We start from the raw sequence: 27,745 nt of genomic DNA on the forward strand, positions 1-27,745 counted from the left end.
TTTCAACCATTTATTAATTTGTTAAGAGAATTACAAGTGATTATCTTTTTAATCTTAAGTCAATTTATAAACAACTCGTTAAGAGCCAGAATGCCTAAAGGAAATCGAATTAATAATAGACCTCAAACTAGTCGGAAAGTTCTTATCCAGGGAAAAAGAGAGAGAGTAGATGCGGGTGTATGTATCCCGATAAAATCTAAATCTTTCGGGTACGGTTGAGGTATCTTAATTTGTGAAGGATTAAATATATGCTCTTGGGACTATCTACACTTTTTTCGTAAAACAAATAGAGATAAAAAACACAAAATATAATTTTTTTAATCCAGAGCCCAAATTGACAACCAAGTCTCAAATTTTCTCATTAAACAAGAAGCTAGAATAGATAATAATAATACCACGCTACTGATTTTTGAGAGGTTAGATGGAATCATATCGTGACCTTAACTGAGATACCCTTGTTGTTAGAGCAAAGGCCATATTATTAAGATCACAGGTATGATCCCAACTTACCCAACAAAAACATTATTTAAGCTTGAAAATTTACAAAGTGAGAAAGAGTGAGGGAGAGGGGTTGGGGTTGGGGCTGGGGGAGAAAAAAGAGATGATTTGCTAAATAGAAATGTTGTCTATTTATAAATACACAAACTTTCTAGAATACTCGCCATATTGGACACGTGTTTGATGCATTACAAAATGGACGGAGAAAATAAGATGGTCACACTTAAGAATAAAATCTCATTCATGTGTATAGATATAAAGCTTTTCTTCCATGCGCAATCCCTTGAATGCACTTAATACGCACAATTATGGGCCACACGATCTGCAAATTCTTTTGTACAACCAAACTGTATTCTTTTGTACAACCAAATTGTATTACCGGATGATCAGGTTACCATACAATCGCACAATTGATAGTTTGATACTACCAGATTTATCCTCAATCACCCCGTCTTTTGTGCTCCAAGTTCTCCCCTTCGTGGTTTTCTCTTCTCGGTAGTATACCTTCTCAATCTTTCTCTGCCCAACTCTTTCTTTTCAATCTCCTTTCTCGCCATAACATTTGACTCATATTGTCAAATATCTTCTTCTTTTTTATCTATGTTCTCTCCCGATCATTTTTTCTTACCCTTAGATTTGAAAGGTATCATCAAACTCAGATAACTAGTTTATTCATCGTATCCAGTGATCTGTTTAATTATCTACTCACTATGTACAAACGACATAGTTGAACTTATCAAATTCTATATATTCTACTAAGTTTTTTTTTTTTTTTAAAGAAAGAGACATTTCTATTTATTTCCACTAAACTTCAACACGTTCTTACTCTAGTTTTAACCAAAAATTTGCATTGGGTTCAATTAGATTAGAAGCTTCATAGCAATATTAAATTTGCATTTCTTGGTTATGCACTTTCGTTAAGCTTACTATCTCTAATTAATAAATTCAAATCAAGGCAACAACACTTTCTATTGATGAAATTGATCATATATGGTTTTACGAAGGAGCGAAAGAGAAAATGTTTGAGGAGAAAAGGTAGTGGAGGCAGCCGAGAAGTCCCATTTTAAATTAAAAAAACATATTTCTGACGTTTTATTCCAATTTTAGCTTTTACCCAGTTTTTCATCTTTGTGATGATTGATGGCAAATCAACAGTCAATTTTGCTGCGCATTGAGATGCATATAAACTTGTGCGGGTTATAGATATATGAATTCTTATTTCAGACCACAGTTTTGGTTTATTGGAAAGATTTTATTTTACCACATGTGTAACCTAATAAAATCAAATCGATTCGCCTCACTACTAGGTTGAACTAGAAATAATATCCAATTAATCCAAAGTCAAAAGGTGCCCTTTCTGGTCTTTCCACAATAAATTGTATAACTTTAAAACAAGCGCTGACCATTCCCAGGGTGGTAATTTGGACATTTTACTTTGAGTTTTGGAACTGTAGAACACATGCCCACAAGTCCATGTTAATTATGTCACCCGATCGCTAAACGAAGTCTATTACGGCAATGAGTTTCAATGACTTCGTAATTACACCCCACGTGACATTACACGATCAGTCTAAAGTTGCGTAAAATAATGTATAATGGCCTGGATATAGAAAAACCGGATTTAAGTATATTTTTACCATTTGTCGGGTCAACCTGTGTTCTTGAACCTAAATTAGTCTTTCCCCTAGATGTGTGCAGTCTTTCTAAGTGAGGAATGAGTTTTGAGACCTTTCTCCCTATACATTGAATTGGCCTTTTCAGTGTGTGTAAAAATGTGCTAAGGAGATTCTCTTAAGAAGTGCTGCTTGTAATAGGCGGGTAGATATACTGGAAAGGCGCATAATCCATATGTGGGGTAATAGTTGCGCCCAATGCCTAGTGAGGCATTGCTTGGAAATTGACATCCCTAAATGACACTCCTACCAACACGCACACAAATACCATGTTGATTATTATGTCCCACAAAAATTCAGCTCATTTCAATATTTCTAACCTCATCGAATGTGTTTACAAAACTGAAAAAACATAATATAGACTGTTAAAAAAATTTGCAAACTTAAACACAACTTTAGCCTTATCGAATGTGTTTACAAAACTTAAAAAATATAGACTGTTAATTTTTTTTTTTGCAAACTTAAACACAATTTTTGTAAAGGTTACACATGTTAAAATGAGCTTAATTTTTGCAAAGATCATATCCATGGCGGAAAGCCAAAATCCAGCCAATAAATCATAGTGGAAGGGGTGTCAATTTGGGGTGTCAACGTAGTCTGACCGATATATTAAAAATATTAATATATTTTTACAATACTGCCCAGTAGGGGTGGAAATTTGGCCCTAACGACCCTAACCCGGCCCTGACCGACCCGACCCTAAGCCCTATAAAGCCCTCACAGAGTTTAGGGCAGGGTCGACCAACCCTAAGGCCTTCTAGGGGGGGCTAGGGCTAAGGTTCTCAAACATAGGTCCGACCCTAATTCAAAATTCTAACCAAGCCCTAGTTATAGTTTTACATCTTCACTATAAATACAAAATCACCATAATTGTCCAACTCTTTGTTAAATATTTTAAATTGAAATAACATTGTTTTTTTGAATTTATCACTTACACCCAAAGGTACTTTTCAATAACTTGTCTTATATAACAAAAAACTTGTTAACCTATCTAGCGTACCATAAAGAACAACAATGAGCACTAGCCTAATAAAAAAAATAAGACTTTTATTCCTTTGATCATCAAATCAAAGTCTAGAACTTATTATTCTCAATTTATTTTCTCACTTACTTCTTATAAATTATATTTTTATTCACATCCAAGCCAAGTCTAGAACTAAAGGTTTCCGTCCACACCATTAAAGCGAAATACATAACAGACATTTGTAACATAGAAACCAAAAAAACAACCTTTGTTTGAAAAATGACATTTGTAAAACGAAGAAAATATATAGGCCCGGCCCTAAAACCCGACCCTAAAGTCTTTTTGTCTGAAAAATGACATTTGTAAAACGAAGAAAATATATAGGCCCGGCCCTAAAACCTGACCCTAAAGCCTTTAAAGAAGGTTTAGGGTAGGGTCAGGGCTTGAGATTTAGACTTGTGACTCGGCCCGACCCGATCCTATGCTGACTTTAGGGCCGGGCCGACCCGACCTTAATATCTAAAGGGCTTTTAAATGTTTAGGGCCGGGCTAGCCCGACTCGGCCCATTGCCCACCCCTACTGCCCAGGAAGCTAGCTTAGCAGATCCACTAGTTGTTACAAGAGAGAATAAAGAATGGGAGTAGGGAATGAAGCATTTAAACTATCCACCATTGGCCTCGAAACCAGTTGTAAGTTGTAACTGGTGTATGATTGTTTGATCAGTTATACTTGTTAACTTAAGGGATATGATATTTAGACTTTGGTACCACTTTTTAGACCCACATTAGGAAATAGTACCTAATTTCAAAAAAAATTAGGAAATAGTACTACTTTTATTAGTTGACCATCAGTTGACCGAAGTCAAACTGTTTCAATCTGTTCAGATTTTCATAATGTCCACAATACCCTCAATGTGGTTTTCACGTGAGTAGGCATAATACCATTGGAAAACACAAAAACACGTGCCAAAATCGAACATTCAATCCAATAGTTAAAAAAAAAGATTCGTTGGGGGTTTATTATGGGTTATTTAGACTTTGGTACCACTTTTTAGACCAATATTATAAAATATTACCAAATTTCAAAAGAATTAGAAAATAGTACCACTTTTTTTTACGTCCAAATAATAATTGTTTTATTTTTTTTTTAAAAAAAAGAAAAAAGAAAGGGGCTCTTCTTGCTTATGTCATTTATTTTCATTTCTCGGGCGGGCAGTTGATGATCTCGGATGACCCTCTGTCTTCTTCACTTTTCCATTTCCAGGTACGTCTTTCTGACTCAAATCATTTAGGATTCGTCTGTTTTTTTTTTTACTATTACTTTCTCATGAATCTATTATCCATGTAAACTGTAGGAGCTTCTTGCCTTGAATTGATCACTTGTTCTTCCACATTTTCATTTTATAGCGGAAAATTATACCTGATTTTCCTCCCAAATTACTCAAGCCTCATATTTCCACCTATAAATCTTGGTTTCATTGAACAAAGAAGCAAAAGACTGGAAAATTCCCCCAAAATATTACTTCTTTGAGACTTACACATAACACTCTCTCCGCCGCATTGATAGTATAGGTCATCTCAAGTAGCAACTGCCCAACAATCTTCCCAACTGTTTTTCCAGAAAAACGTGCAAAACTTAAATCATTCAGGCAAACTGAGCCTAATGTTGCCAGTGATGACCCAGGAAAAGTAAAGTCTCAGGATCACAGAATTGACATTGGAGACGAGAATTCTAATCTATTGGGACATGAAGTGTTCTCTGGGAAGCTACTTTTAGATAAACGGACAACCACTGCTAGTCGGGATCTGCAAACTTCAACACAAACAACCAACCCCCCAGATGCTGTAGATGCCAAACTTACAACCAAGGCATTACTATGGGGATCTCATATGCTATATCTAGAGGACGCTATTTTTGTATGTATTATTCTGCTTCTCCACATGGGAGACGACTGAGTGTTAGAGAGTGAGTGAATGAGAAGTAATGATTAATCAATGTAAATGTTTTAATGGAAGATAGAATGAGTGTTAAGGTTTGAGTGAGAGGAGAGACGAAGAAGATGGTTACGGATAGAGTAAGAGATTTTTATGTGCAAGTGTGGGAGTTTCCCTCCTTAATTCATCAGGATCAACGAAAAAACAAATTAACGGTCAAGATTACAATACATCCCGTAGACCACTAAGATTGTATAACACCCCGTGTTTTTATACGTATTTTTCTATTTAATTAATTAATTTAATTGTTTATTTTAAAAATTCGTCGGATTGGACTCGGGATACATGGGCCTGGTTTTGGACCCGAGTCTGTGTTGGGCTTGGGTTTCGGACCCAAGTATATAAACATTTTTTCTAGAAAATAGGGTGCAGAAGATAATATAATATATTAAAAAATGGAGGCAGAGAGAAGCTGGTTTGCTGGAGTATTGGAGCGCGACGAATTTAATCGGCTAGAGGATTCGTCGAGTTGCTCATACAGTGAGTAGTTAGTTTTTCTACTTCACCGGTATACCGAAATCGTTTTATTTGTTATTTCTTTTTCGTCGTGTCTCGTGATTATTAAACTTCGGTAAATGTCGGAAATCGGAATTTCTATTTGGAATTGTTGAACTGCGGCCTTAAACCGCGCCGGCTCTCAGAAGCTTGCACCTGTTCGTTAATGGCAACAAGCACCACAGTATCGTTTTTGTATTCTGTTGATTGTTGTGTTGTTTGTTTTGTTAAAATGGTGATTTGGGTCGTGTGTGGTGCTGTCGAAGCTCCCTAAACGCATTAATGGCGGCGACCGAAAAATCGCCCAGTTTATATTAAAATTGATTGTTTGGGTTTTGGTTGGGGATTTGGATGTTGGGTTATTAGTAATGGGGTTAGGAGGATTGATGGAGGAGATGAGGGATGCGAGTGTGGTGCTGTCGAGTGGAGCTTGAGGCACCAGTAATGGCAGCCAAGAAATCGCCAGTAATAGTTTAGGTGACTATGATGGTTGTTTTTTCGTTTTTGATTGGGTTGATGTTTGGTTGTGAGGGGGGTGTGTTTGAGGTTGGAATGAGGGCTGTTGAATGGTGGTGGAAGCCATTAATGGCGGCGGCAAGAAATTTCCTAGATCTAGTTTGGTGATGTCGGATTTAAATGATTTGGGATTTTTGTGTTTGTTAAAGTTATAGGGTTTGTGATTTGGAGCAAAACCGATGGGTTGAATTGGGTGGCCGATTGGAGGTTGTGGTGGCCGGTTTTGGTGGGCTGGTGGAGGAGAATTGGGGAAGATGAACAGTAGATGTCGGTTTGGGCCTTGGGCCGAAATGTTTTAATTTTTGTTTGGGCTTTAGTCTATCTTGTTAGTTGGGCCGAAATTTCAAGGTTTGGTTTGGGCCAAATTTCTTTTAGTGGCTAGGCCGAAATTTCAGTGGTAGTTGGGCCGAAATTTCAGTTTAATTTTCGGACCACATTAGTTATGTTGGGCCAGTTCCCTTTGTTTTATTTTTGGACCGAACCACTTAACTGTTTTTGGGCCCGTTTCTAATATTGCTTGGGCCAGTCCATATAATTTAATATAGATCCAATTGGGTCAGGTAGAATAAATAAGTGGGCTTTTAGACTTCCGGGTTCTAAGGTTTGGGCTTGGCCAGTTGGGTCCGAACCATTACCTTAGTCACGAGCCCGTGAACCATGCACTTGACCTTAGCCATGAACCATGGCTATGACTAACCCGCTAAACACCTGAAACGCCAGTTTGACTTTGACTAGGACAGTTTGACTTTGACCATCGACCGTTGACTTTGACCTTTGACCATGGACGGTTGACTTTCACCTTTGACTTTGACTAGGACAGTTTGACTTTGACCATGGACGGTTGACTTTCACCTTTGACTTTGACTTTGTCCATGACATGTTGAGTTTGACCTTGACCATGAGGTGTTGACCTTTGACCGTTGACTTTGACCGTTGACTGTGAATGTTGACTTTTCCAGTTTTTCATATGTTTGTTTATATGGATATATATATAGAATAAAATAATCATTTTGATATTGATAACTTGGTTGGTAAATTATCTAATTTAGATTTGACGTGAGTAGTGTGTAAAGGCATATTGGGCTTTGATTGTGGACGGTAGATTGTTTAATTGTACTACGTTTATGTGTATATTATATGGACACATATAATAATAAAATGCTGTGGAAGGTTGTATAACTTTGGTTGTCATTATCTAAGAAAGATTTGACCTTGATGATTGGGTATTTTTTTGTTAAACAAGAGAAAGTAAGTTCTCATAAGGCGACTTTTGCAACACAAAAAAAGCTTCGATGCGTTTGGATACCGTGGGAAAGAGTTGTTCCATTCGAAGATATCCCGTCAGAAATCCAATTTGCTGAAATTAGGATTTTGACCGTTTTCAACCTAAATTTTCTTCTAGATAGTCTGAGATTGGGACTTCGAGTTCTACATGAAAAAGTATGTATACATACCTTAGTTTCTAAATAATTAAGTTACATGTCATTTGGATGAATGTAGAAAAAAACCATAGCATTGACTATGTGGCTGATAAGAACTACGGGCGCTTGATTCCAATCTTGAAAGCTTTGGATACGTAGGCAGCTTTGAGCAAAAGTGCAGCCACTACACTATACTATATTAAATATTATATATTAGTTATTGTGGTAACTATATGTGAACGTGATTGTGTACATGATTGTGGTTATTTAACATGTATTCACGAAACATTTAACTAATGTGTTATTCCTGATTGAACCTTTTGATATCTATGATTTATATAATTGATAATGAGGTGAGTTGATTAGTTATTGTGTTTGGAATCTTTAGTAATGAATTATTGTTTGAGACGATGTTTGTTTTGTAATAAAAAATATTATAATAAAATGAGAACTCATGAGTGTTAAAAATCCCGTGTAAAAGTGTCCGGTGAAAGTTTAATGTGTCGCCCACATCTTTAGAACTCTCCACGCCTCAGGATTTGGTAATGAGATATTATGACTTGTGATGTCATGTGATAGTTGGTATTCATTGAATGTGCCATGAATGACCCGGTATTCATTGAATGTGCCATGAATGACCCAATCGTTTGACCGCCTCTAGAGAGGAACTAAGGTATTCGGCCATGGGTTGGTCGTATTCCTTGAATGTACGGAATGTAGGTTTGGGTATTCCTTGAATGTGGCGGAAATGACTCGGGCATTTATTGAATGTGCCATGAATGGCCCGTTAGTGTTATGATGGGTATTCCTTGAATGTGGCGGGAATGACCCAAGGTATTCATTGAATGTGCCATGGATGACCTCGATATTTTGTTATGCCCAAAAGAGGCTTTGTGATTTTGTGTATGGAAAGCCCAGAGATGGCCGCGGACTCACAAGTTACGAAGTTTACAAGATGAAAGTATGTTTCCCCGAGGCGATATCCCGCTTGGGACGATGTCTTGTAGTGGTACTTTCGGTGTGAGTGAAAAAGACGGATATGTGTGATTTGGCAAATGTGTGTAGTGCAAATCGTGGAGTAGGAACTAAAGGTTGGGCTGTGTCTTTGAATAAATGAGTCAACGAGATAAGTAATAAGCAAAGTAAAATATTGATTTTACGTGTGATGGAGTTATTGCATATGATGTATATAATTTCTTATGATAAATGTTTACGTGGTTTGTATGAGTTGATACTCACAAGGGATGAATGTACTCCTTGGTTGTGACTTTTCCTCGTTCTCATAAGTAGACGAGTGATACTAAAGTAAAAGTATATGAATTGTGTGATGTTATGGATGTGAAGTGTGACTGTGAATAGTATTAGTAAATGGTTGTGATTTCTATGTGACTATGAATTGACTATAACTTGATATGTTATTACGAAAATATTAATGACTTGTGATAGTCTGAGATCTATGGTTATGTACGCAGAAACTTTATGACGTAATGATGTCATATGAATGACTACCCTTGATGAAGGTATTATGATAAGTGGTATTCCCCGAATATGCGGGACGAACCAGGTTATATCAATTAGACTTAAATGTCTTAAATGAGGTTGGGTCATGAATAGAATTTTGACTGGCTGAGATAAATCAATTTATTGTGATGACTAACTCGCTTTGCGGAGGGTAGGATCTATTAATCTTTTCTCAAGGGACGAAATATCCTACCCTAAGACGACGGTCGGGCTTAAAGGTAAGGTATACCAAACTCATATTTAATTAGGTTATCATATGCGCAGTTAATAAATGAAATGTAAGTGGTATTGTATTGTGAGTTATTTTGGAAAGTGGGAATGACGAAAATATTATATATATGAGATTCTTGGAATTTGTATGTTGGGGGTGAAATCTTACTTGGGAAGAAACTACACCGCCCGCTTTTGGAAAACGGAACTATATTGTCTTCCAAGTTGAAATTGTTTGTAATGTTATATTATTCATTTGATAGATTATTATATATATATTTTGTTGTTAGTCTACTCATACCAAAGAAATTCAATTCTTCAATCCATGTTTGCTTTGTTTTGCAACGTGGGTGTGTTTTGAGAACATAGATGGTGGAGTGCAAGATGGATGAAGACACGTGACTTGGATTTGCTCTTGGAGTCTTCTGGTTTAAGTTTTTTGAAAGTGTAAGGTTTTGAATTGAAACAAAGGTAATAGAGTTGGTTAGTAAAAAATTTATTTGTAAATGAAGCGTTGTTCTTTCAGTTATAATTTGATCTCAGTTTTTAAATAGTGTAGTTGATAATATGTTAGTGGGTTTTGTTTCACCCTGGGTTTCCAGATGATTGAATATCAGTTTTAATTTTTCTGGAAATTTGGGGTGTGACATATTGTAACACGTGGTGTCTAGGACAACTTAAAAATTTGTACCAAAACCTAATTATATATTTTTTTTCGATAATACAAAACCTAATTATCTAAAACACGTGAGGCATGGGAGGGGTAATGTCGCCATATTAAAAATACTGCCAGATTAACCGTAGTTAATTCGGTCAACTGACGGTTAAGAAAAAAAATAGTACTATTTTTTAATTTTTTTGAAAATTAATACTATTTTCTAATATATTATCTAAAAAGTGGTACCAAAGTTTGAATAATCCTTGACTTAAGAATTTATTCTTTTCAAAAATTAGTTATTCGACAAAGTAATCTCACAACTTTAGAACTGAACCTGGGCCATAGTTCGGGATTTCGGAATTCTCGGAATTCTGGTAAATCCAAAAACCGAAATCCAGTAAATTTTGACCCTATAGAATTCGGAATTTTGAAATTTTTTGGAATTTCGATTATTTCAACACTATATTTAAAATTTTGATTTTTTGAAAAACCGAAATTCCGAACGGAATTCCAGAGTTTCGTTCGGAATCACGAACTATGACCTGGGCACAGTTTTGAGATCTCAGTTACATACTTTTACATGCCTCTATGCTGCCAAATCAGTTTTTTTTTGTCTCTTCCCTAAAGTCACAGCTTAATTAGACTGTGGAGTACGTGATAACATTTTGGCCCACGCCATTCTCGTGGGAGTATTTGCTAACCCTTCTTTGTTTACTTTATGCTTTCTTTGTGAAAAGTAAACGTAATAATGTGTAATAAATGTAGTATCTTGGAAAAGATGGACGAACAAGTCCAACAAGTAATATGCATTATGCAATATATGCAATATGCTCGTGAGTCTTAATCAATCCCACGTGCTAGGAAATTCATGCATCCATTCAACAGTACAGCATAGTCAAATTCCATAACATAAAGAACATGGTAGGGCGGCTTCATAATTTTGAGTAGAATGGCAAAGCAAAGAAATGGGAAATAGCGTGGGAGTACCATATTAAAAAAAATTGACCAACTTCATTCCAAACTTTTTTGGTTGAAGTGAAGAGGTTCCGTTAACAAGACTTTTGTGAGTGTACAAACTTGGTTATACTAATCAAGAACATAAAAAGCTTTGTCCTGTGGAGTGCACTGCTCCCATAAAAAAAGAAAAGCGTTTCGTCAAAACTTAAAAACACCTCTCTCGCTCATTAAAGCATTTCCAAGTTTACAAATTGTGCTTCTGTGTGCGGAGTCTATCAGAGACAGTGGCTTGTGCTTGAAGTGGAGAGTTCAACTATGGATCCAAAGAAATGGGCGGCCATTGCTGCTGTATTGATCTTCATCTGGGTTGGATTGTCTGCAAACCTTTATCCTAGGGACAGAAATGGCAATGAAGCTCAATATTCACTTATGAGGTAAGTTTTCATTTCATCTTAATTCTTTAGTGCTATGCATGCATTACCAAATTAATTTTGTTTGAGGTTACCTATTATTTCATTATAAGATTTGAGTTAACATTTTTCATGCAAAAGTGTACCTGCCAGTTAAACGCCATATGAAAGACTTACAAATGATCTGATGCAAAGCTAACTAGCTAGTTAAACACCATGTGTATATGTTTGCAGCATTCATATATGTTAGAGAACTATGTATGTATGGCACCAGTGGCGGAGCCAGGAATGTAAGTGAGGGTGAGCCACCCATAAACCAAGCATTAAAAAAAAAACACACTAATTTATTTTGAACTAAAAATTCAAATCCGATCACAAAATAAGTATATTTAGAACATAAAAAAATCATATAAAATAATTGCAATAAATGTAATATAAAAAAAAATAAGAAAAGAAAAAATAATTCAATCTAAACAAATATATACTTATTCATAGTTGTCCTCGGCGCCCTTCTTTTTTGTCATCCTTCTTCATTTTTTGGAAGCGTTGCAAGATTAACTCGGTATCAATGCTATCAAAAACTTCTTTTTCAATGTATGTTATTAAACAATCATTCAACCATTCATCCGCCATCCGATTGCCGCGGATAATTCTTTATGATATTCATAGCGTAAAATGCCCTCTCCACAATGAGAGGTAAATGCAATAAAAATCAGCCAAACTTAATCAACAAATACACAAGTGGGTACACAATGTCTTTCTTTGTCTCAACCATTATTTTGGCTAGGTCGCTAATTTCGCTTACTTTACCAAACTTAGTATCGGAACGCACATCAATGATATAATTCTCAAGCTGATCCGCTAATTCCATCTGATCTATTTCTGAAAAATCATCGGGATAAAGTCGAGCAAAATGGATCAACTTTTGCTTTATCGAAAGCAGCAAACGACTCACAAGGATCAAGACATGTCATGCAAAGAAATAATTCTATGTTTGCTTCATTAAACCGGTCGTTTAACTCTTGAAGTTGCAAATCAATACAGTGATAGAATAATCCAACACAATAGTAATGTAAATTGGTGCTTCCTTCCTCTCTTCGTCGAGACCTCCCTTGAGCCACATACCTCTCTTCCATATTTGGAACAACCACATCATGTTTGGCACATAGTGAAGAAACTTCAACCAAGAGACTATCCCACCCATCATCTCTCATCGTCTGTAAGCGTACCTTTGTTATTTTAACAAGAGCCATAGCATTGACAATGTCTTGGTCTTCACGTTGCAAAGCCTTTGACAAATCATTGCTAATTTCTAGTATCGCTTTTATCAAATGCAAATTTAAGATAAATTCAAAAGACTGCACTGAACTCAATAATCCGTAAGCCTCACCTCTTTGTTCCGAGCTTGAACCATCTTCCGCTATATTATCAAGCACATCAAGTCTTGAACCATAACCGCTTATCATGCCAAGAAGTGTATAATAGTGTGAGCCCCATCGAGTGTCACCGGATCGTTTAAGATTAGTCTCTTGATTCAACCCTTTACCACTTGAAATTTCTCCACTTTGTAAGGTCGCAACAACTCTAGCCTTCATTGCTTCGCGTAACATATCTCGTCGCTTACATGATGCTCCAACAGTATTTACCACATTAGAGAGAACACTAAAAAGGTTAGCAATTGACTCATGGTTCTTTGCAATTGATACAAAGGGCTAACTGAAGCTGATGAGCGAAATAATGAACATAAAATGCAGACTCATTCTCTTTCATTATAAGTGTTTTTAGGCCATTCAAATCACCTTGCATATTGCTGGCCCCATCATACCCTTGTCCACGCAGTCTAGATATGCTTAACCCATGCTTAGAGAACAACTCATCAATTGCCTTTTTAAGTGTTACTACACTAGTTTCCTTAACATGCACAACTCCAAAAAATCTCTCAATCACGCAACCTTTCTTATCGACATAATGCAAAACAACTGCCATTTGCTCTTTAATTGATATATCACGTGCTTCATCAACTAAAATAGCAAACAATGAATTTCCATAATCCTTTAAAATAGCATTTGTAATTTCCACAGCAGCTGCATTCACAATCTCTTTTTGTATATCAGGCGAGGTCAATTTCCGATTTTTAGAAGCATTATCAAGAACGTTCTTAATGACTTCGTTATGATCTTTTAAAAATCGTATAAGTTCAAGAAAATTGCCTTTACTGATCGACTCCTCTGATTCATCATGGCCACGGAAAGCTAAACCTTGTCTCAAAAGAAACCTAATACAATCAGTTATTGCAGTTAGATGTATTTGATAATCCTTTCGAACTTGGTCAGATTGTCTCTCAAGAAATGTTTCGATATGTTGCTCTTGATTTAGCAATGCCCGTGCTGCCCTATAAGCAATATTATGAGCAATATTTGGTCCTCCAACATGCTCTTTTAAGTTGGTTTTCCTTTCCCAATTAGTAAACCCCTTGTAAGAAAAAACATCTCCGCCTCCTTGTGCCCCTTGATCAGATTTAAAGAGATAACAATAGTGACAAAACGCGGCATCTTTGTGAGTACTATATTCCAACCAACTAAACTCTTCATACCACTCTTTCCGAAAGTGACGGTTCCTCTTGCCTATTGTCCTTGGAGGAAAAGTATGATTAGGCTGGCAAAGACCCCTAAGCAAATATGTTTTTCTCACTGAATCACGATCATTAGGATGATAATCTGAAATCTTGTTCCTCAATCCAGGGTCTCCCGGAAGACTAGACAAGTCAAGTTCTCCACGATTTCCATGTTGAACCCGCTTTGACGTAGGTTGTTCAACACCACCCTCCTCAGTTTCTTGGTGACTTCGCTTTGAAGAGGATCCTACTTCAACACTAACAACATGATCTGTGTTGCTAGTTGGTTGAGCGGGCAACGACTTTTCTGTAATCAAATACTTTAGCATAGCTATTTAAACAATTAAAATAAACCACCAATCAATTTAATTGAAATTGCACGAATTAAAATAAACCATCAATAATGTTCACAAAATAAAATAATAATCACAAACATATAAAAATCTAAATAATATAGTTTAGGAATAAGTACAAAAAGAAGACAAAAAATTAAATAATACAAGGGTTACCTAGTTACCCCCACAAAACCGGTAGGTGTAAAATTGTTTGTTTGGGTAGAAAAGTAGAATACTTAAATTTTAATATAGAGTAATAGAGAATGGAGGAGAAGAGAAGTAGAGTAGGTGAGGAGGGTTTTTTCTTTCTATTTTTTTTTAATAGATACAAGATACTTTCTGTTTGGGTTTATATATGGGTGGGTAAATACGAGATAAAAGAAACACAAGTACTATTGGGTTTTTTGTCTCTTACCAAATACGACATCAGCACACATTCTTTTTGGTTTTCTTTCTCACGAACACAGTCAACACACGCCACTTTTCTTTTTATTTTTTTTTCTCTTACCAGTTACCCTTAACAGTTGATAACTATAGTTTTTTTTTTTTTTTTAGTCAAAGTGAGGGTACGCCAGGGTGTATGCTGGCCCCCTTGGTTCCGCACTGTATGGCACACGTACACATTACACCTGATACTTAGCTAATTAGCTAGGCGAAACAAATTTTATAAAATGGATTTGGTCGTTGTTGTTGTTGTTGTTGTTGTTGTTGTTGTTGTTGTTGTTGTTGTTGTTGTTGTTGTTGTTGTTGTTATTGTTGTTTTTTTTTCTTTTTTTTTTTTTTTAGCTGAAGTATTATTACAAGATGACATTACTACTCAAACTTAGCCTTACTTCATCCATGGCTGCGCAAAAACAGGAGCTCCCGGCCGTGAGGTTGGTTTTGGGCCTTTCCTGCGCAGCTTAATTAAGCTTAGTTTATACCATTAACAGGAAGCAAAAGAAAAGTAAGATAATCTGGAAAATACATTTTGTCCTTAATTATTAGCAAATAGAGAGGGACTTGGGGGTAGTTTATCACTTTATCGAAAAAAAAAGAAAAAAAGAGAGGGACTTGGGGAGAACATAAAATCAGATGTTTTAGTTAATTAAGTGAAACAAGATGTATGGTTATTATAACTAATATATATATTTTATTATCTATCACTATCTCTCATTGTTGTAGATATATTTTTATTATTATTAACATTATTAATTATCATTGTCATTGTTTTCTTTTCTTTTTTATTTATTTGCAATTTTGCGTGTTCTATGATCGAATGTGCCTAAGTGTTGATTATAAGAAGTCTGCATGCATTCTGCACTAAGCAGATTGGTTGCCCAGCTAGTGATGTTTTTACTAGCTGATCGATCACTCGTATTATATGAAATTCAGTTTAAATAAGAAACCAAACTTCTAGGTTCCTGGAAGGCCCCAAGTTTTGACCACAAATATTTGTGAACCATCGTATGTATGTTTTTGACACCTTCCAAGTTCCAAGTTCCAACTAATAACTAGTTATTCAACTTTTCATTTTCAATGTGTACAGGGAGGTTAACAACATGATCATAAGCATTGTAACTAGTAGCTGGCCTTCTAGCAGTAATGAGGTAACCACAGAACCGAATAACAAGCCTGGCCATGTTCTGTTGAGTCCAAATCTAAGTACATGTCATGGGTCTCTTACCGATGAGGGCAGGCCTATCTACTGTTGCCCACCAAAACGTGAGTCAGATGAGCCATTTATCGATTTCCAGTTCCCAGATAATACATCACTGGTTCGCATTCGTAGGCCAGCTCAAAAAGTGGACAAGGAGTACATTGCCAAGTACAATAGGGCCTTATCGATTATGAAGTCCCTCCCCTACGATGATCCTCGTAGTTTCTGGCGTCAAGCGGATGTGCATTGCGTCTTTTGTAGCGGGGCCTATAACCAACTTCATTCCAATCACCTCCTAAAAATCCACAGGTCATGGTTATTCTTCCCGTGGCATCGAATGATGCTTTACTTCCACGAGCGAATTCTTGGAAGTCTAATTGGTGATGATACATTTGCGTTGCCATTCTGGAATTGGGATAACCCTAAGGGCATGCTTATCCCGGATATGTATTTAAATGGATCATTTTATGATAGCCAACGGGAAAGTGCTCACCTTCCACCTCAAGTGGCTGACATAAATTTTGATTATGTCGAAAGAGGATTGGGTCCGGAGGATCAGATTGAAGCCAATATTGCGTTCATGTATCACCAAATGGTATCAGGAGCAAAGAAGACTGAACTCTTTATGGGTTGTCCATATAAGGCTGGTGAGGAGGGCTTTTGTGATGGGCCAGGAACAATAGAGTTAGCACCCCATAATGCGCTGCATACTTGGGTTGGTAACACTCAAAATCCCGAAAGAGAGAACCTTGGTGCATTCTATTCAGCTGCCAAAGATCCTGTGTTCTACGCTCATCATGCGAATATTGACCGCCTTTGGGATGTTTGGACGGGACTCAGAGGAAACAAGGCTGAGATCAATGACCCAGATTGGCTAGACTCATATTTCTATTTCTATGATGAAAAGTCGCAAAATGTTAGAATCAAAATTAGGGATGTTCTTGACATGACCAAGCTTAGATATACCTACGAGCCCATCGATAACCCCTGGCTCAATGCACGGCCTATGCCTTCAGTTCCACCCAAGATCGCGCGTCATATATTGAAAATGAGAGACAGTCAAAATGAGCTGCAGCTGTCTAAAAAAAATTTATCGCCAAATTTTGGGCCTGAGGGTGTTACCCTTGATACTACTATCAGGGCCAGGGTCCCTAGGCCTAAGACACATAGAACAAAGAAAGAGAAGGCTGAAGAAGAAGAAATACTGGTTGTTTATGGGATTGAGATAAAGAAGGACATGTATGTTAAGTTCGACGTGTTTGTGAATGCTGTCGATGAGACTATAATTGGCCCTGAGTCTAGGGAGTTTGCTGGGACATTTGTGAACATGCGTCGTGGGGTGAGAATTGTAATGAACAAAAATGATGTAGTAACGAAAAGGAAGACTAATCTCAAGTTGGGAATCTCTGAGTTGTTGGAAGACCTTGAGGCAGATGAAGATGAAAGAATATGGGTGACATTGGTGCCAAGAGCTGGGACTTGCATCAACACTACAGTTGATGGCGTCAGGATTGAGTACATGCGATGAAGAGATTTACACAGCAAATGAAGTTTTCTCTTTTATTCTGTCGTGATTAATTTATATACGTGAAAAATTACATTGTAGAAAGAGTAGTATGATTTTTTTACCTATGTGTTTACACAGTAAAACTCTTCCTATTGATTTGAATCTGCATGAAATATGAATATTGACCGAGTTCTCCAACTCAACATTGTTATATTTTGCTAAATTTTTCAATACACTTTTTGCGCATTCATGCAATGCTGTAAAGTCTGCATTATCAAGGACATACTATTGCACAAAAAACAGTTAGCCTAGTTGGATTAGGAACTCGGCTCTCACCGTAGAGACCTGGGTTCGAGTTTAGAGCAGTGACGATTCTCTAATAGGTAGAGGAACAGGGTTGTCCACCACAGCCTGATTTCTGAAGACAATTCACATCTGAGCTCCTTCACCCAACAAAACGTTTTTACAATTTATCTTTTGTCCCTGCGCAAGGATGACACGCACAAATCAAGAAATGGTCCAAAAAAAGACATACTATTGCAATTTGAAGACATCCAACCACCACCAGCACTGTTTTGTGAGTTCTACATCAGAAAAATGTCTAATTGCATGTTGAAGTGAATTATACAATCTGATTAGAGTATTTGAGAGCATGTATGTTTAATCATTTTAGCTGCGCTGAAACCACACTTGAGCTTCCCATTACTGGATTCTTAATTAGTTGATCAACCTTGTCCCTTTATTCATATGAGCATGTTCTACTGGATTCACGGGTTCAGGCTCTTTTATTTCCAGGAATGTATAATCTCTCACAATCATTGCTTGTACACACATGCAGTTTTTTCTGCAGTCCCAAAGTTGAAATTCTCAGACAGCCATGAAAGGAACCAGCACATACAAGAAACCTAAACAGGGAAACTGAAAGGCAGTCCATTAAACTGGCCTGGAATATTTTCTTTAAATCCGTAACTGTAAGTGAGCAGGTCCAAAGAGATGGTGCTACTAAAGCAACGCAGAGAAGGTAAGCCACGTTCAACAGCTTTTGTTGATAAAACAGGTTCAAGTGCGAAGAAAAGTTTGAAGAGAGCTTGGTTCACTTAGGGGTTGTTTGTTTTTTTTTGAATTCAGCATTCAGAACCTCTTAAACTTAAGTTTTAAGCATTCAGAGACTCAAAACTTGTTTGTTTTTTTTAAGTAGTTTAAGCATTCATTGGTACTTTTTTAGCATTCAAAGATTCAAAGACCAAAATTTCTTACGAGCGGAATTCTAATAATACTTGAAACAAGAAGTCCCTTCTTGCCCTTTCTTAAGAACCCAATCTTAAGAACCCATATACTTTCCTACCTTGACTTTTATGGCTTTAAAATAAGTTTTTCAAAATTTGATGTTGGGCCACCGCGGGTTTTCATTTTTTGGGTGAATGATATCCACTTTGTTAAAAATAGAATTACATATATATATTCTGAAAATAAACAAAATATGAAAATAAAAACCGTTAAAATATATTTGTGAAAACATATTTTAAATAAATTTATTTATCATTTATTTTTTTTATAATCCATCTCTTCTCCTCAAATATAATATATATTTTGTTTAACAAGAAATCAAGTTAGTGTTTAAAATAGATAGCATGAGTAAAATTGTCCGAATGATTTATATTCAAACCTTCGTGAGCCAGGTTATTCTAACAGAAAACAAACATGTTTTTTAGAATTCAGCAATCAGCATTTAGCATTAAGAGAATGAGCCATTCAGCATTCAGCATTCAGCATTCAGCATTTATAGGCTCAGAAAAACAAATGACCCCTAAGGGTGTTTCTGTGAATAAACAACCAAAAGCCTTATCCAAATTGAAAGGGGGAAAAGATACTTTCAAGTGTGGAATTTTCAGTTCACACTTCAAATGGTTTGAACCATCTTTCAAGCTGCGCATCACTCCAATAGCTCAATGAAACACTGTTCACATGCTCCTGTAACCCAAATCCTATTCGAATTAAAGCACACCCTCTCTTTACTAGAGAGATGCTCAAACATGAAAGAACTGAAGCAAATTCACACCCATATGCTCAAAACAGGACTAGTTCTAGATACCATTTCAGCCAGCAGACTGTTAAATTTCTGCGCATTATCCACTTCTGGTGACTTACTCTATGCTCGGCGTGTTTTCCAAACAATCCAGTCACCCAACACCTTCATGTGGAACATCATGATAAAAGGCTACTCCAATGACAAGAATCCTGAAGGAGCCATTCTTCTCTACAACCAAATGCTCCATAATTCAATTCAACATACTGAATACACTTTCCCGTTCTTGCTCAAGGCCTGTGCTAAATTAGCAAGGTTGGAGGAAACCGAACAAATTCATTCCCACATTGTAAAGACTGGCTTCAGCTCAGATGTTTATTCTGCTAATTCTTTGCTTCATGCATATGCTAAATCTGGTAAGCTTGTGTCTGCTCGTTGCCTATTCGACAGAATCGCGGAAGGAGACATTGTCTCTTGGAATTCAATGGTCGATGCATATGTGAAAAATAAGGACATAGAGGCAGCCTGCAGACTTTTTAATCAGATGCCAGTCAAGAACGTCATCTCCTGGACCTCTGTCATTGCTGGCTGTGTTACAAGTGGTTCATTCAAAGATGCCATTCACCTATTTCAGAAAATGCAGATTGCAGGTGTCATACCTGACAACACTGTAATGGCGAGCATTCTTTCAGCTTGTGCAAACCTCGGGGCATTGGACCAAGGCAAATGGATTCATGCTTATATAGATAAAAACCAAATGCAGATTGATGAAGTTCTTGGTTGCAATCTTGTCGATATGTATGCTAAATGTGGTGACATTGTAGATGCTTTGAAAGTTTTTAGGACTATAAAAAACAAAGGTGTTCATACATGGACAGCCATGATAACTGGTTTTGCAATTCATGGGTGTGGAAAAGAAGCCCTTGAGTTATTCAGAGACATGCAGAAGGCTGGAGTCGAACCGAATCAGATCACTTTCACTAGTGCTCTGACAGCATGTAGTCATGCAGGACTGCTCGAGGAGGGAAAATTCCTGTTCGAGAACATGCAGGGAACTTACAGTTTAACTCCATCAATAGAGCATTATGGTTGCATGGTCAATATTCTGGGCCGAGCTGGGTGTCTCACTGAAGCAGAACAGCTAATTAAGACCATGCCCATGAATCCAAACGCTACCATTTTGGGGGCACTGCTCAGTGCCTGCTCCATCCATCGAAACTTTGACCTGGGAAAGCGACTTGGAAAAACTCTAATTGAAGCAGACCCCAATCATGCGGGCAGGTACATTCAGTTGGCAACCACGTTTTCTGCAACAGGGGAATGGGACCAAGCTGTCAAAGTAAGGAAGATGATGAAGGACAGGGGCGTTACAAAATTTCCAGGGTGCAGTTCAATAGAATTAAATGGAGTTGTGCATGAATTTTATGTTCGTGACTGGTCTCACCCACAGATGAAAGAGATTAATCTCATGTGGGATAGGATTATGGTGAGACTGAGACAAGTAGGATACATCCCCATGACTGGAAACTTGTTACTTGATCTAGAAGAAGAAGAGAAAGAAACTGCAATTCATCGGCACAGTGAGAAGCTGGCTATTGCGTTTGGGCTTATTAATTCCGAACCTGGGACAAAAATCCGAGTTGTTAAGAATCTTCGAGTATGTGACGACTGCCACACCGCAACAAAACTCATCTCCGAGATTTATTCTCGTGAAATTGTTGTTCGTGATAGGACTAGGTTCCATCTGTTTAAAGATGGAAAATGTTCATGTGGAGATTATTGGTGAAACGATTAAAGATCCATCCCACCGCCTTAATAGTCACATCTAGCACTGTTAAATACTAATGACATCAATAAATTAATTACATACACAAACAAGGAATAATATATTTCTAACTCTTGTTATCCCTTCCTCGGTCACAAGGCAGAGTAGTAGCTATTTCTAATTACAAAATTTTGGGAAAGAAAAGGAAAAGAAAGAAAGGAGATACAAATTCTACAAAGTCGAGAAGGTCCATGTTTACTCAACTTCAACTAATGCTGAGAGCCTGAGATGCTGCTCGGATGTCCATGTTTGCTTAGGTTCTAGCTGTACTTCTTGAATCTGAGGTATGACCGAAAAATAAATAAAAACAAAAGAGCGTTATAAGTTCCCGGAAAACTGTATTATGAATATATGAAGCATTTAGTATAGTTTGAGTGATTTTGTGAAGATCAAAATGTTCGTCCCTTTCATATCCGTCATTATTAAGAGCAATTGGTCAGAAGAGCAATTATGATCTCATCATGTGTACAAGCTCTTTTTCAGGAAACTAATGTAGATATTGCCAATAAATATTAATAATGGTCAAGACAGATAGGTATAAGGTATAAAACTTAGATATGGTCAGTGAAATTGTGAAAAGATTGTCAACCGCCATGTCCGCGTGAATAATCTGACTGATGAAAGAGAGACCAAAGAATTGTGCTAATTGAGTTATAAAGTAAAAGAGATATTAGTTAGTACCTGTGCGTTTTCGACACAGACAAAGTCTCTATAGCATTGTTCCATTGTCTTATTAGGGTTCCACAAGACAGCATCAGACCAACTGCAGAGGCAAGAAGATTACTCTTGAGCATCACCAATACAGAAGATGTTTGTCACCGGAGAAAGTAATTATAACTATTGGTGGGCTTCGATTACATACTTCTGATTCCTGATGGATATCACGTCACCCAACCCATTTTCAAGTTGTATATCATTGGGGGCATCCAGGTAAACACAATCCACAAATCCAGGAAAAGTGATCGCATCCCTGAACTCAAATACAGATTAGAGATGTTACGACTTATGACACAGCTTGTGCGTGTACGTGCCATCTACATTAAGAAAAAGGAGTTGAATACTTGGTTGAAACAGCCACACAAATATATAATTCAGATAACAGATAGATGTGGATATTAATCCAGTACAGTTAGAATTTTCTATCATACCAAATTTTTTGTTGGAAAGCAGAGAAATAGGCCTGTTAAGCAAGACGCTTAATCTGAGACTGGGAAAATGTAATTACATTGACCAATCTTGATACAAAGATCAGAACAGACCTGTTCTCAATACTCTCCAATGGATTCTTAGGGTCAGGATCCTTGTTCAGAGTTTTGCAACCGTTCAAACCTTTCACTGATACCCCTGTAATAGATGCCTGCATGGTAGAAAGAAGTAATTTTGTAAATCCATGGGGAGAACCTAACTGCATATGACACGAGTCCATTTTCGCTACAATGTTTGCTTCCGTCCTAATCAAGTGCCAACACATGTACAAGCAAACAAAAGATGTGATGATCACGTATGACCAAGGTATGACTTTGAAACCGAATTCCAAAGCCTAATTCGATTTTTGGGTTCGACAACCTTGTTCCTCGCGAAGAACACGAACTCTCACACACAAGAATTCAACTGAGAAAACCTTTTTCGAAACTCATAAAATTTTATTAATCTTCCACTCTAATTATGGCCAAATGCCTACAATATAACTTTCTACTACTTTGATAATAGAAACAATTCTAAAAACAATTCTAATCAAAATAGAAATATAAAACTCGTAATTAAAATAACCCCAAAAATATAAATAGCCTAAAACACTCTAAAACGCTAATTAAACTCAATTCCTAAAAATCCCAAAAAAACAATAAAAATAATAGGAACTAATTTGGGGATGATTAACTGTAGGAAGCATCGAGATAGAATTTTGAAGTACAATTTCATTTAACACTTTTGTTTGGTAGCACATATCTTGGAGACTGATCGCGGCGGAAGTAAACTTTGTAGCAAAAATGGGCTCCATATGACACTATAGTTATCCAAAAACGATATGCCACACGACACTCCAGTTGTTATGGCATCTGGATAAAATACCAGGGTATGACCTCGACTCCTTGAGACATGGTTTGACAGTACAACATGGGTAAACCATGACGCACATATGCTGCACGTGATACAGAAATCTCTGCATTGTATATAAATAAGACGTACAATAGAATAAAAATGATTCAGAAGATAACATCCTCATTTCTCTTGGTTCTTATGCACACACCTAACACACAATAACAAAGCATTTTTCCAGAAGTTTGAGTCAGCTAGATGAAAATTGCTCATCCTACATTAAATGAGTACATGTTTAATCCCGATTGGGCCATCTAGAATAAAACAATTTGGAAATGCAAATAAGAGAATTGGATCCTTACACGAAAGTAAGTATGCAAGGCCGAACTAAAAGAGAAGGGCCGGTTATCAGTATTTGTTACTGTCAGCACTGTTGAAAGGCTGTTAGCATTCAGTATAACCTGAAAAGCGTATAAAGAAGTGAGAACACAGTTTTGGGTCAGGTGTGAATATAAGTTTAAAAGCCACATTGGATAATAAATTGTAGTAGAAAGGTATTGACCTTGTATAAAGCTTTGAAGCTGAAGTCCCACATAGAACGACTGTAGGGATCATCCTTCAGCTCGAGAGTTATAATAGGATTTCCTTCTACACTTTCAGAATCTGCAATGGACCAGTTCATATTTCTTGCAAATCCGTGCTGGCAAAAGAAATATGCATCTCTAAGGAATCGATAAAAAAATGGGAAATGAAATTGGAAATAGACTTCTGTTGCTAATATTGCTTACGCACATACACAACACAAATTAATAGCAACAGAGCTTTTATACAAATGGAAATTTTGTAAGCCTCATTAGAATAAGGACCAAAAGGCAAACAGGGGCGGACCTAGGGCAGGGCTAACAGGGGCTATAGTCCCCCCCTGACTTTCTATAATAATAAAAAATATTGTATATACTACTACAGTTAACATAAATACATAATACTATTTTATGCTATTTTTTTGCTATGTGAGATTGATTTCTTCCTTCCAAAAACATTACCTAAAGTAGCAGCCTCCCCTCACCCAAATCCTGGTTCCGCCCCTGAGGTCAACTGATGTAGAGACCCTTATTCATCTAACCCTATATTAGTTATTGGAAATTCTTTCCTAATCCAGAAATAAATCTTTGAAGACCCTTGCTTCGTTTTGTAACCAGTGGGTGACACATTAAAAGAAGATATGGAGATGGGTAAAACAAGAAAATAAACTGTACCTGCTGTATTGCACCAGGTCCAAACTGTGGGAAACAATGTGGGATGCCACCGCTAATTATCATTCAGATATAGTTAGTATGATAAGTGGAGCTTATAGAAAATTTTGACAAGAAGATCATCTGATTAAAACATAAAAAGATATATAATAAACATATAGCCAAGATTCAAAACAATCATGATACTTAAGTAGGATGAGGAAAATATCTACACCGTCCAATATTAACAAATTTTCAAAGTCATTTAGTTTCACAAGTGACAAGTGAGACAAATAAAAAATAAATGAAAAGCCTACTGAGGTTAGATTTAACATCATACAGCTACAAGTGTCCCCGAAACAAAACAATGTAAATAAAACAAACTCAGAAAAGACAGGACAAGGAGAAGAACAGTGTGAACTAATGGAAGTGGTTAACCTGATGGGTTTCTTCCCGTCAAATATTGCATCTGGACGAACAAAAAGCAGGTCCTTTCCATTTGCAACTTTCCATGATGTAACACAGTCGCCAAACAGGTAGATCTCTGCCTCACTGAAATTTGAACCATTTTGATCTTTAAAGATGATAGATTTCAAGTTCTAAGCTATATCTACACTTGCATAGTTCATTTTAGATATCCCTGATCAGTCAACATAAAAAGGAAAATAATGTGAGTAAGTTTTCGTATGTCAACTCAGAGCACTCACTGTATTTGCTAGGCAAGCAGGGTAGTATTAGATATTTATTGAAAAAGGTGTGACTTGATACAAACCCTCACCACCTTAGGTGAGATTCATTTCACTGCATTGTGAGTTTGTGACACAAAATACATTGACCCATCCCTCAGTCCAAGACTTTAGTTGGGTTAATTGCATTTCTTCAATTTGGGATTTAATGGACGATAAGTATAGCGCAAAACAACTGTTTTCCACTTTTCCCCATATACAATTCCCAAACACTTAGTTCAATGCAATATAAGGACAAATGTCAAAACTCAACACCAAAGATCTTTTTTTTTTTTTAAATAAATAAAAAAATAGCCATATATAATCAGCCTCCCCACATATATAAGCATGAAAATACCCAAAGATCAATAAGTTAATAATTACCTTCCATCAACAGAGCTCAAAACCACCTTGGGTAATTTCCCATTTCCTTCCGTGACTTTAACGCCTAAGCTAGTTTCTGAACTTAAGTTTGCAAATGCCATTCCACTAAATCTGTACACCAAAAAAATAATAATAAATATAATTTGATTGGTGCCCCAAGAAGAGAAATGGAATGTAAAGAAGAGAAATAGTTACCGTTTGCGTTTTGGTAGATGGAAGGAAGAATGGGTAATGGTTGGAAATGAGGAAGGTATCGAAACTATCGCCATTTGTTTCTGTGGATTTCTGTCAACTCTTTCTAACGACCACTTAAACTAACAAACTAACTACCCCAAGTGGAAAGTGTTGTTGAGGGTTGCTCATATGCAGCTTAGGTTTAAGGAATTGTATCACCCATTCTTGGATTACTCTCGCTTAATCACACTTAAATTAAATGCGGAGTTCCCACAAAACCTACAGCCAAACGATCCGGAAAAGGCCTCGACGTAAGAATTGGATCAATTAATTATGTTCCAGATCTCAAACAACTTTCCAATTGGTAGAATACATATCTAGCGCAACCCTCGCCTTGCGGGGCTAGGCGCCTTTCCAAATATCTGACGCAACCTCTCTCCACAGGATAAATGCTTTTCAATATGCCCTCATGGGTATTACATTCTCGACTTAAGAAGAGAGAGTCGTCATTGGCTCTGATACCATTTGTGTAACGATCCAACCCATCATATGTGTTAATACTATTCTCACTAAGTCACAGTCCGATATCGATTTGATAGTGTATTACACTCGAAAACATGTATTTCAATGCAAAACGACAATGGATAAAATTGTTGCATATACATCTTGACACCAATCTTCATGAACAAAACCAAACTAGGAGTGATACTCTAATATTCAAAATATTAATGAGCACAACAATTATTTAGAAAATATGTTTTGTTAAATTCTTTTATTACCTTTGTTTATTATATTATTTTTTAATAATTGTCTCGTCTACATGAATCAATTAAAATGAGAAGTTATTGTATTAGTTGCCCGGTACTTAGAAAATTTCATTAGGTCTTGAAATATTGCCCAAGTGCCCAGGAAGCTAGTTTGGCAGATTCGCTAGTTGTACAAGAGAAAGACTGGGAGTATGGGAATAGTGAATGAAGCATTTACACTATCCACCATAGGCCTCCAATTGTAACTGAAAATGGTGTCTGGTTGTTTGATCAGCCATGGTTGTTACCTAAAGAATTTATTCTTTTGGAAAATAAGTATTACGACAAAGTAATCAAACACCACTTACATTACATGCCTATGCTGCCAAATCTAGTTTTCTTTATTCTCTTCCTAAAGTCACAGCTTAGGAGCACAAATGAAAATTGAATAAAAGATGTGAGAGAAAGCGAGTGACCCTCTTCCAAACCCTAGTGCCGCTAGGGTTTGAAAACCTTTTCTCAACCTAATGTTACCTCCTTTCTTCCCCAAATCCAACTTGTTTTCTCCCAAATTCTTGTAATTAGTTTGCATCCTATCTGCTCGGAAAAAGAAGTGAAACCCATATGCTCGGGAAAAAAGCGCCGATTGGGTTTGATACACACCAATTTTCCACTTCGGTTATTTGTAATTTGCAGGTGTTCTTGGTGATAGTTGTAGATTCAAGCTAAAGTTTCAGTTTTTATCTAGTCATTGTGAACTTTTGGTTATCTATGCTCTGGATGTTTGGTTCTTGGTGGAGTGTCTTTCTTCTTCACTTCTGGCGAAGTCCATACTCCTCTCCTACATCTAATACTCCTCGGTGTATCGATGCCGTGGAGATAACTTTGGTCAGGGCACTACGTCTCTGTTAAGCGTATGGTGGAGTTGTTTCTTGTGGAATAGCTTATCTGACTGTCTTGTTGCAGAGTCTTGTGCTTTGTGTTATTTTGACATTTGGGTCATCTTTGGAGTTGAAGGTGTTGGGATATTTGGCCTTTACAAAGCCAATGAACATTTATTGATTATAAATGATGATGTTTTCATTTATACATAAATCTTATTATTATGCATATGGGTGAATTAATATCATATGATGAAACCATAAGTTCCATAAGTAATAGAATTGGAACAATCAAACATATG

At 36.8% G+C, this 27,745-nt stretch overlaps 4 protein-coding genes across 4 annotated transcripts; 2 read left to right on the plus strand and 2 right to left on the minus strand.

The window, feature by feature from the left end:
- Positions 1-10,742: 10,742 nt before the first annotated feature.
- On the plus strand, positions 10,743-17,611 carry LOC147514874 (polyphenol oxidase I, chloroplastic-like). Its single transcript, XM_086585363.1, has 2 exons — positions 10,743-11,342; positions 15,796-17,611. The coding sequence occupies exons 1-2, from the start codon at positions 11,224-11,226 to the stop codon at positions 17,432-17,434; spliced, it is 1,758 nt and encodes a 585-aa protein (XP_086441489.1). The 5' UTR covers positions 10,743-11,223; the 3' UTR covers positions 17,435-17,611.
- On the minus strand, positions 10,894-15,789 carry LOC147514875 (uncharacterized). Its single transcript, XM_086585369.1, has one exon. It carries the CDS (start codon positions 14,259-14,261, stop codon positions 13,002-13,004), a length of 1,260 nt encoding a protein of 419 aa, XP_086441495.1. The 5' UTR covers positions 14,262-15,789; the 3' UTR covers positions 10,894-13,001.
- A 1,512-nt stretch (positions 17,612-19,123) lies between the features above and the next one.
- On the plus strand, positions 19,124-21,255 carry LOC147514876 (pentatricopeptide repeat-containing protein At5g66520-like). The gene has a single exon (XM_086585376.1). The coding sequence runs from the start codon at positions 19,363-19,365 to the stop codon at positions 21,223-21,225; it is 1,863 nt and encodes a 620-aa protein (XP_086441502.1). The 5' UTR covers positions 19,124-19,362; the 3' UTR covers positions 21,226-21,255.
- Positions 21,256-21,306: 51 nt separating this feature from the next.
- On the minus strand, positions 21,307-26,226 carry LOC147514877 (putative glucose-6-phosphate 1-epimerase). The gene is made up of 10 exons (XM_086585381.1): positions 25,838-26,226; positions 25,643-25,753; positions 24,972-25,085; positions 24,558-24,609; positions 23,864-24,001; positions 23,664-23,762; positions 22,524-22,621; positions 22,127-22,234; positions 21,946-22,027; positions 21,307-21,543 (listed from the first exon to the last, which is right to left on the minus strand). The coding sequence occupies exons 1-10, from the start codon at positions 25,909-25,911 to the stop codon at positions 21,460-21,462; spliced, it is 960 nt and encodes a 319-aa protein (XP_086441507.1). The 5' UTR covers positions 25,912-26,226; the 3' UTR covers positions 21,307-21,459.
- Positions 26,227-27,745: the final 1,519 nt, after the last annotated feature.

The sequence above is a fragment of the Coptis chinensis genome, chromosome 2 (genome assembly GCF_015680905.1).
Source record: "Coptis chinensis isolate HL-2020 chromosome 2, ASM1568090v1, whole genome shotgun sequence".
NCBI lineage: Eukaryota > Viridiplantae > Streptophyta > Magnoliopsida > Ranunculales > Ranunculaceae > Coptis > Coptis chinensis.

What these genes read in the sequence shown, in the direction of transcription:
- LOC147514874 (XM_086585363.1), top strand. Translation starts at nt 11,224, where the DNA reads ATGGATCCAAAGAAATGGGCGGCCATTGCTGCTGTATTGATCTTCATC. An exon ending in GCTCAATATTCACTTATGAG is followed by an intron (nt 11,343 to 15,795) that starts GTAAGTTTTCAT and finishes CAATGTGTACAG; the next exon opens with GGAGGTTAACAACATGATCA.
- LOC147514875 (XM_086585369.1), bottom strand. Translation starts at nt 14,261, where the DNA reads ATGCTAAAGTATTTGATTACAGAAAAGTCGTTGCCCGCTCAACCAACT.
- LOC147514876 (XM_086585376.1), top strand. Translation starts at nt 19,363, where the DNA reads ATGAAACACTGTTCACATGCTCCTGTAACCCAAATCCTATTCGAATTA.
- LOC147514877 (XM_086585381.1), bottom strand. Translation starts at nt 25,911, where the DNA reads ATGGCGATAGTTTCGATACCTTCCTCATTTCCAACCATTACCCATTCT. An exon ending in TTGAGCTCTGTTGATGGAAG is followed by an intron (nt 25,086 to 25,642) that starts GTAATTATTAAC and finishes TTCAAATTTCAG; the next exon opens with TGAGGCAGAGATCTACCTGT. An exon ending in ATATCCATCAGGAATCAGAA is followed by an intron (nt 22,028 to 22,126) that starts GTATGTAATCGA and finishes TTGCCTCTGCAG; the next exon opens with TTGGTCTGATGCTGTCTTGT.